Source organism: Anneissia japonica, unplaced genomic scaffold (assembly GCF_011630105.1).
Source record: "Anneissia japonica isolate Jap-2015-1 unplaced genomic scaffold, ASM1163010v1 scaffold287922_len478547_cov175, whole genome shotgun sequence".
Classification (NCBI taxonomy): domain Eukaryota; kingdom Metazoa; phylum Echinodermata; class Crinoidea; order Comatulida; family Comatulidae; genus Anneissia; species Anneissia japonica.
Window position 1 is genome coordinate 398,985 of NW_022692572.1, and position 10,814 is coordinate 409,798.

At 33.3% G+C, this 10,814-nt stretch overlaps 1 protein-coding gene across 5 annotated transcripts in view; it reads right to left on the bottom strand.

The window, feature by feature from the left end:
* The window catches only part of LOC117100360, a 21,034-nt gene that overhangs the window by 8,949 nt on the left and 1,271 nt on the right, over window positions 1-10,814 (bottom strand). The window contains exons 2-5 of one of the 5 annotated variants that reach the window (XM_033240026.1): window positions 9,766-9,837; window positions 3,437-3,567; window positions 2,265-2,438; window positions 878-977 (exon numbers count right to left, since the gene is read on the bottom strand). In XM_033240026.1, coding sequence (XP_033095917.1) covers window positions 878-977; window positions 2,265-2,305 — 141 coding nt within the window. In that variant the 5' untranslated portion in view covers window positions 2,306-2,438; window positions 3,437-3,567; window positions 9,766-9,837. The other 4 variants (XM_033240027.1, XM_033240028.1, XR_004444115.1 and 1 more) reach the window with 4 other exon arrangements.

Consider the following 10,814-nt stretch of genomic DNA (forward strand, 5'->3'; position numbering starts at 1 on the left):
TGATATGCAAATTTTCTGCATATACAGCCTTGTGTCTACCGCGGTGCGGTAGATTAAGGCTTACCGCGGTAGGATAATTTGGCGACGCTCCCTTACTTGGATAGGATACAAAAAAAAAACAATACAAGATAGTTCCCAGAAATGAAAGAACACATGCATTATATATTTTTTTAAGTCAGCTATTATTATTAATTTTTTTTTTCCTTTTCTTAAAAATATATACAGTCCATGTAACTCACTATATTTGCATCATCATTTTTTTTTATATAACATCTTCAAAGATACTTTTAGAAGACTGTCAGTATAACACAGCTTGGGAAAGAATACAATTTTACAATAAAATGTGGCAAGACAAACCAAACCAGTCACTCGTCAGAAAAATCAATTTTTAGTTATTAATACAGGGTTATAAAAAAAGTTACAAATGAAAGCTATAAAAATAGTAAAAGTACCATTTAAATCCGACAATTTTGTGTTACAATGTAATACAAGAGTTTAAAAATCTGTTTAAAACAACTATATTTGAGAAATCATGCCTTCGAAGTTTATGATTTCAGGCATTTCTCAGGCAGAAACTTCATAAAATCATTAAAAAGTTTTGTTTTAACATTGAAAATGGGGAAAATAGCAGCAATGATATACAGATATAAAGGATAGTGCAATAAAATAGATTTCAAAAATGTTGACATTCCAGCATGTTTCGGCCATTACAGTATCTCTGAAACAAGATTTGTGACCAATGACTGGTTTGGCTTGTCTTTGCCACAAATGACAATAATTACTAAATACTGATTGATTATAATTGACATAAAATGATAAGTTATTAAATTTCCCAAAACTGATTATTGAGTTAAATAGTGGTAAATGCTTATCTTACCTTTCTAGCATTTTTATCAACTTTCACTGCACTCAACAATACAGAACAGATTTGACATCTTATGTCTCTTGGCAACAGAAAAAGCTGAATGCACAAGTTGCTGTGGAAACTTTTGTTTATTGTTTATTGATATTTTCCATATACAATACAAGATTCAATAGTAATTAATATTGTAATTTTAAAATTACACAATTTATATATTAAGTATAATGAAGTAAATATAATACCACTATATATTAAATACAATAAAGTAAATATAATACCACTATATATTAATAACATTAATTTGCAAATAAGGAAATTACTTTTTGTATTATAATTGTCATAATATTCAATAATCAACATTTAGGTGTATCATGATGATCATTAGCATCTTGTCTCCAAAGCAAAGAGAGCATAAGGGGGTAAGTTAGCTGAGGCGGCTGAACTGGTGGTAGCTACTGTGATGCACAAATCTTTCAAGATCCTCAGTCCCTCGCTCAATTCCATCTGTGCTCTCCTTTTGTTTTACCTGGAGGACTGAAATTCAAGTTAAAATAGCGCACGTTTCCGTAAAAGACATTTAAGGTATTGGTCTTAAACACCAAATACAGTACACTCTTCAGAGAGGAGTAGTCAACTCACTACAAAAATGACACCTTGGAAAACAAGTCTCAGATTTTATCCATTCCAACAAGTTATCACTTATTAATAATACATTACTTGGAAAATAGTAACATAAAAGTAAAGGTAGGAGAATTAGCCATAACTCGCAGCGTCATTGTGCTGAATTGTCATTGTGCTGAATTGTATATGGGTGAGGTTTGGGCGTGGTTTGTGATACTGGAGTACTGTGTAAATAAAAGAAAAAGAATTTAAATTGCACAAAGTGCCATGAGCAACACTCTTGTGGTGGATATACTGACTCTATATTAAAATTGCCATTTATTATTTTCATAAAAACTGGAAGTGTGAGGTGGGATATCCCAAAATTTGGATGGTTTGATTTGGAATGACCCTTCCACTGTTCACAGGGCTTTGTTATTATGTCACTGCACCCTCTCTAGGGAAAATAACCCTGCAAGTTCATTATACTTCCACTTTGAATTACGTGTCTCCCTTAAATTAAAGACCTCCCCAATTTGAAGACCACTTTTCTGTGGTCTCAAATTAACAAGTCTTTCATCTTTATTTTTCTAATTAGAGACTGAAGATCATGGAAACTGTGGTCCCAAAAGTGGTATTTATAGAGGGAGACCTGTAGTTCAAATCCACTCACAAAAACTATCATTTTCTATCATTTTGCTTGTAGCACTGGGAGGCCACCAATGCAACAGCACTTTGTAAGTTCTGTGTAATTATAATTAGCATATTATTAAATTAAATAAAAGCAATAATTTGAGCGTACCTTAGTTTGACAAGCTTTGCCTCTTTGACTGCTTCTTTCATGAGTATGGTCGACAATGAGAATTCCAGTGACACTACTTAAAAAGTAGTAGCAGGATGTAAACGTTCACAATCACTCAGCCTGCACTCAAGAAGCTTCTCAAGAAAGTTGCATGGCAGATTAGCCTGATTTGACCTTCAGAATACAGAGAAAGAATGATCACTCTATAACAGTAGCACTAGCAGGGCAGGGAAGGGAGATAATCCCCAGCTTGAAAGAAACTACCTCCCCCACCCCCCACCTTGATTTCCTACAACTAAGTCTTATCGAGGTTTGTGGATTGAAGTGCTTTTTCATTTGGAAACTCAGTGCTCTAAACCATGGCAGAGTCTAAAGTCTCTATACAGTAGAACCCCTCAATTACATACGGCACGGGCCCAGAGCCATTTGTAATTGCGGGTATTCGTAAAATTGGGGTTGACCCAAATTCCTATATGTTTGCACTGGTACTACTTACACTGGCATAAACTAGGCCTCACAAGCCTATACAGTTAAGTCTGAGGGGTCCTAGGCCAACAGTAGGCAGTTTCTAAGTATTCTGATCCCACTCCACACTAATTTTGTTTTGAATTTGTTTGTATGTTGTTATCTTCTTAAATACCTAGATTGTGGATTTTACTCCAACACAACTTCCATAGATACTTGTTATATATTGATCATTAATAAAACAATCAAGGACTATGTTGACTTTTAAAGCTGAAAATGATGATTAAAAGAGAAGTAAAACTTGTCACATGCACATGTGTAAAGCCAATAAACACTGAATTTGTGATGAGGCCAGTTAGAGGGCCTCCTTCACTTGAGAATTACATACTGTCTAGTATATGTTGTTTTGTATGGGTGCTAATAACAGTTACAATTCGAGTGGATTTTTTTTTTTCACTTGCTTTTCACTTCACTTTTTATGACGTCATCACCTTGATTTAGGAATTCGTTAAATCGGGGTTCGTAATTGAGGGTTTCTACTGTATTTGGTTGTGAGAAACTAGTTCCTGACATTTTCTACCATGATTGAACCTAGAACCTCGTGGTTATGTAAAGCAAGCACTTTAACCACAAAAGTACAGCTTAAATCCATTCATTATATTGTTAATATTATTCACAAATTAATCTACAGTAGGAACATACAGTACCATTCCATAAAACTGACCCACAATTTAAAGGAAGAGGTCTCGCTGTAGGTTGAATGCCAAGTATTTGATCCTGTGTATATCAGTGTCCACATTCAAGTATTCAACCCGCGCAAACGGAACCTATTAAATGTCTAATGGAATAAAAAGATAAAACATATCAACTGGTTTGTTAACAATAGTAACAAAGCATCAATCAATTTATTTGGAAAATGCTATTGTTTTTATGAGCGGCCATCGACTTGATGGTGCACCATTAAATTCAATGTACATATGACAAGTTTGGCTATCAACCAAATGGAATATTATTCTGATAAGGTTGCCCATAATGTTAAAACAGCCAAAAAAAGAGATCCCAACAGGGATGTCCCAAAGATGAGGGTTCTACAGAATATGAGGATTTTAAATAGGTAAGAATTAAATCATAGATTCATTGGTATTGATGTTGTAATGCTCTTTCTTATCTGAGCCTCGATCGCAGTGGGCAAGGCAACGGTGGTATTCCGTTGACTTTCAATAAGTTGCTAAACAGATGAAATAAAAGAACAAGTATGGTATCACAAACGTCAAATTCTCTATGAGAGCCAACAGACTATTTTATTAATGATTATACTCACAGATGAAGTAACTACACTACAATTCAGTATTTCCGAGAAGTAGGTCCATTAATTTCTAGAACGTCCTCATTCCTAAAGATAGAGATATCAAGTGCAGTACTGTTCTCTTACCCTAACTAGTTGCCCATACATGTATAGCACACATATCTCTCACCTCTTCTCGTGGAAGGATTACAAACAAGCAGAGGGAGAGAAGGCCGCCTTGGGAGCAGCATTAGCACTGGCAGCCAAGGGAGAAGGCCAGGATTTATTTCCAGACTAACACTTATATACAGTAGGGACACCATCAGCCAGTCAGACTGACGGACCAGGAATTACTAAGTACCAGCAATCACTATTAGTATTTCAGGGCTGTCCCATCATTTTAGCATGTACTGTATTGCCAAAAAAAGCTGTTACAACAGAGGGGGTAATAATAATAAAAATAATAATAATAATAATATGCTGTTTTTTATATAGTGCTCTATACACCTAAGTCTCAGAGCGATTCTCCACATTATTACCCGAGTCATTAGAACGATGCCTATGGAAAAAATTCCATAGATTGCTGCATGAAATATATCAGCGCATTTTGCACTTGAACGTCCTTAGGCGAGACTTTGTTTATACCTTGTTTAGTGAACCTGCCAACTGCAAATATTGATGATTTCAGATTAAAATTTCATTTTATTTTTGGCCAATTAGCTCACCCGCTGCCACAAAAAAATGGAAATTTTATAAAAAAAAATAAAAGTTTTTTTTAAATTTCATTACGCCTTCCACTGCATTGATATCACCAAAGATAAGATATGTATATTTCTTCCTAATTATATAAATTTGAAACATTTAACCATCCCATTTTACATTCACCAATAAAATTTTATATTTATTTTTCCTCCGTCTGGATATCATTGGCAAAACTATTTGCTAAATAAGGAAACAAAATTTTACTTTTATTTTTATTGCGCCCTCCTCTGATGATCTTAAAAAAAAGTGCTAAACAAGGAATAAAAAAGTCTCACCTTTTACCTACTTTTACTCCTGGCAGGAGAGAAGCAATGCAGAGATAAAGTGCCTTGCTCAAGGAATTTGTAATTTCGCTACAATATTTTTATACCTCTCTAGCCATTCTTTTCAAATTGTGGACATTATGGAAGCAATAACAGGGTTGGTTCCCCATAATGTTGGAAAATATAGTTTACTTCATTTTGAGGCTGAAAAAAAATTACTACATTAATAATTAAGATTTTGATTAAAAGATGCATTCTTTTTCAAAATGGGAATGGATTTCAAACCCCAGACATAGTCGCTTTATATGAAGTTTTTGAGAAAGCACATCGTTTATGACAAATTTTGAAGTCTCATCATCTCACTGATTCAGAATCAATATTTTGATCTCTTAGCAGTGGCGGATCCAGGAATTCCAACTGGTTGCTCATAGACTTTTTACAAATGGAGGGACTACACCAACTCAGCCCCCTCCTTGATCGAGGCTGAGGTAAGAAAATTATTATTATGGCACCTCTAAATGGCTGGAGACTTATATTTTAATTCAATTTTTTCTTTTTTTTTCCATTTTTTGTTATAATTTGAAAAGTTTAATAGGGGGTCTGGCCACCCTTGAATTCACCACTGTTTATAATAAATTACAACTACAGCAAAACCCCTCCTTTGGGACACCCCTATTAAGGGGACATTTTTTTCGGCCACGAAACTAGGGAAGTAAATCTTTTACCCTACGGCCAACCCTTATTCAGGGAAAACCACTATTAAGAGGACACTTCTTTAGGTCCTGCAGGTGTCCCTTTAATAGGGGTTCTACTGTACACAAAAAAAATTAGGTTTTCAAAAATAAACAGTAAAGAAATAAAATACATGCGCTCACCCTTTCCCCATATGTCCTTCTACCTGAAAATTTTTCAGTGTTACAAATTTTTTTTTTTTTTTTTTTTTTTTTTTTTGCCGCCGAAATGAAAGAAATCATTCAAATATGTTTCACCACAATGTGACAATGTAAACATGTTGACTTTAAAATTTAGCTGATGTTGCTGTTTCCTGCAAAAACAAAAACAAAATCAAACCTATGTGTACAACCTGCAAACCATCTTTGGCTAGAAAACATCCCAACACCAATTTCATTTCATTTCCTTTAGGCACGCCAAGATGCCAATAAGTGAACCTAATCACTGTCCTACGTGGCATATCCATTTAACAACGGGGGACTTAATGGACCAGTACACTAGGGTAACCCCCTACTCTTAACAAATGATGTACTGGGTTTTCTAAAGTGTACACAAGCCCATTGCGTACACTAGGCTTACGGTTTGAAGTCCTTATCCGAGAAGACTTGTTCCACCATCGGAACCACTGGCGAGGGGGCCGTTCGAACCAACGCCGATATTACAGCTGAAGGTTACGGTGCCCCTGACTTAACCGCTCGGCCAATCAATAATTTTTTTTTTTTTTTTTTTTTTTTTTTTGTGCAGAGCTACTACCCGATTGTTAGGTCTACCTAGTAACATAAAAAATAAATAAAAATTGTGCATTTTCAACTGTTACAACATTATCATTTAATCAGTACGACCTTGTATGCCTACCCGCCCAATATAGGGACAAGTCAGAGCAGCAGCAGAGCGTATCGACCTTAAAAATACCGTAATATAAAGAGAATTCCCTGGATTTCACACAAATGATCCCCGCCATCCGACACCCTGCGATGTGCTTCTGCTTTGCCGACGCTGCGTCTGTATACAGTATATGTAATAATAACACGCTACAACCAACCATACAAACCATACTAGTATCATTATATTATATTATATTACTATGGATGCAATATTTTATTCTGCAGTATGACAATTCAGGCCCCGAAACCTTGACTCAGAAATACCGGGATGGTGTCCGGCGGGGATAGTTTCACCTGTATATATATAATAATAATCGGGATAATAATACACTACAACCAACCATACAAATTTGTCTTGGTCCATTTTATGTTACTCATTTGTCTTTGAGTGAGTACAGTATGATACAATTTCCAAAGTGCTATTAAAAGCCATACAGTACTTCTTATTCAAACCATACTAGTAAATCATTATATTATATTATATTACTATGGATGCAATATTTTATTCTGCAGTATGACCATTCAATAATTAAATAACACCTGTAAATGTTTAGAATGATGGAGCTTCGAGGGCTTCACCTCCTGGCCCCCAGCCAATGGTGCTTGCTTCACTCGCAAGTGCCCTGTCAGTATCAAAAAGAACCCCCCTTTCAAAATCCTGGCTGGGCTTGTATGAGACTGAAATGGATCAGACATTTCATTTATTTCGTCCAATTTTAAAATCATGTACAACAAAAACAAAAACAAAACAAAACACCCCTGACAGAGACAGGATTATACAAAAGCAAACTTAATTGCTGCACAAATTTTCTCTGCCGCCAAGGCACTTTAACAAACAATAATAAATATGTGGGAAATTCCACCGAAAGGTCAACCTGGTCATCAAATTGTCATATTTACTGCACCTACCCAAGTGAGGTGTCATTTTGAAGCTCATACTATATACTTTCTGGTACTTCTGGTAATTTTACATCAATTTTTATATATATTATATATAATTATCGGGTTTGAAGTTAAGAGTAGCAAATTTATTTACCAACAAAACATGTAAATTGACACATAACTGTATAAAACAAGTTAAAAACTTCATTTAGGATAAATTATTATTTTATATCGAAGTGTACTAAAATATCTGCCAGACTATAACAAAAATAAAGAAAAAAAAAAATGTCGGAGTTTGCAATAATTCAATTTTAATTAGATTATTTTTTTTTGTACGTCCATAACCAAAATTTCAATTTTTTTAAATATCAGGTATTAAAATTTTTCTGTATAATACCAAAAAATATTTGCAAAGCAGGTTTTAGGTCCCAAGTACAATCATCTAAAAAAAAAAATTTAACCTCCGATTTTAAAGTCAATAATTACGCTATAATTTATGTACGTCCATAACCGTACGTCCATAACTAAAACCTAAAATGTGAATTGTGTAACCACTGAACATCTTGTAAACAGTGTGGATACTAAAAATCTACTGATGTTCTTTCTCAGAGAGAATCTTTATCAACTTTTACTATAACCATGACAACTATCTGCCCTCTAGTTTTATGAGTAATGTTCTAAAAATAGCCGGTTATGGACGTACGCAGAGAAAATGACTTTTTCAAACATACATTAATTAATGGAATCAACTTTATTATTGCCAAAGTTATAAGTAAAAGTATTATGGCTTCTCTGTTCTAAAGTATACCATACTGCAACATTCTTTATGCTATACTTAATTTAATACTGTAGATAGTATGCTGGTTTTGTGATGGCATACCTCATCATAACTGTAACCAAAGTTTATTCATGACATTAAAATTTCTTGAATTAATATGCATTTAAGAAAATAGTTGACTTTTAATATTTTATGAATATCTTGACTTTTAAATAGACAAACATCATGTTGATTAAAATGTGTTTAATATAGAGCCACAATTGATTTATATCACAATGAAGAAAACAATTAATGTATAGACTGACATTTTAAAAAGGTGAGAAAAATTGCCTTTATTGCTGGACTGCTAACTAGAATTTTAGAATTATGCTTGTTAAAAATTTAACATTAATAATTGATGCATTCTGAATTACTTTTTATTTGTAATGATATTTTTAGAAATATAAAATAAATTCACATGTAGTAGGCCTACAAAGTATACTACATAAGAAAAGAAAATGAAAGTTTACAGAAATAGACATACCTACCTTTGAAACACATGATACTATAATCAATTTCTCAGGATCACTTTCAGTAATAGTGTATGAAAAATGGATTATTTTTTGTTTGAGGTTTTTAGTCATTTTGAAAAGTTTTACTGCTTTATTTCAATAAATGATGTTTGGAAGTTGATATTGGCTAATTTGTGTATGTTTTTTATGAAAAAATATAGGTGTACGGCCACAACTTTCAGACACGTACAGTACGTCCATAACCACAAGAAAATGAACGTAAAACCTATGTACAATCAATGAATGAGACTAGTTAAATTATATTAGGAAGCTTTAAGGCCATTGTATACACACATATTTTTATGTATTTTTTTAGACCTCACACTTCACAGAATTTTTAAAATGTTTAATGTAAGTTCGAAAAAGTCGTTTTCTCTGCGTACGTCCATAACCGGCTATTTTTAGAACATTACTCATAAATTATAAAAGATAGAGGGCTGATAGTTGTCATGGTTATAGCACTAGTTGGTGTACCTGAGATGTCCATATCAAAAGTAACCCAAACTCATTGGCCTGTATTGAAGGCTTTGTTAAGTTCTCTGAAATGTACGTCCATAACTATGGAACTGCCCCTATATAAATATATCCAAAGGTTAAAATTTACAATAAAAGGCAGATAAGAATATAAAATATAGAATTACATAATTATAAAAAGTTAAAATAGCAACTAACAACTGCCCATTCTCACTGAAGTTTAAAAATAAAAAAAATAAAAAAATTTTAAATTAAAAAATACAGCAAGTCTGTCTGGATATGAGGTTTGGAGCAATCCCACCCACACATCAAATATAAACAAAAAATGGCAAATAATATAGAAAAATTAGAATTAAATTACACAAATCACAATTTAAACAAATTAACCCAATTTTGTATACATTCGTAGCTGGTGACATACTTACATCATGAAAATTAGTTCCTGTCAGATACAACGCAACGCAACGGATGTTATCTTGCGCAGTGTCGATTACATCCTTACATTAGTATACAATCAAAAGAATATAGTATATTCATTATTTTACATTACATGTTCAGATATAAGTAAAAGTAAATGCAGGAAAAGTTATTAAAATTGTGTGTGTTTTGCAAACAAATGCAAAGGAGATATTTCTTGTTATCATGAAGCCTGGTTTCCTGTCGACGTAAAATTCAGAATTTCTTACGATTCATATGATTCTTACGACTGTTAATACGAGAAGTTGGACAAAAACAGCCGCGTCTTGATCGTGCTGGGCCGCAGACAAAATAAGCTGGTAACGATTCTTACGACAAGTTGAATTTTTCAAGCTCGTACGGCAAAGCCTCTCCTAACGTTGTCACATGCATGTTACATCAAGTTGAATTTTTCTTTGATACTGCGATATGTTAACATTTCTCACTTCCTGTCCGGTTTCCTCAATAAAATAACCCGGCGAAATTCGAGGACAATTTTCACCGTTCGGTTTAAACAATAGTCTAGCCCTGTAGTACAGTATAAGGGCCTACAAATCTTGATTTGCTACTTTCTCGTTATCGATTTTAGTGTTTCGTTCTCAAAATATCAATTGGCCTATATTGTACTTTGTTTATTTCATTTCACCTATTTAATATTATGTTTTGAACTGACAGAAAAATCTCCAGATATACACTTATTAGAAAACATCATTCAAATGTTAAAATTATAAAGTTTGGGTTGTTTAATATAAACAGGAATTAAAATTAGGAATGAAATACACTTGAAAAAATTGTTTATTGAAATTAGCATAAAATATTCCAACTGACAATAGGCTTATATATTTTATATTTTATTTATTTATTTATTTATATGTTATATATATTATTTTTATATTATATAATTTTTTAGTATAATAAATGTAATTAATTATAATCTAATTGCAATCCTCATTCTTGACCACCACCCCCACCCCCACCCACGAAAAAAATCTCTGGTCCATTTACTGCAGTCAATCAC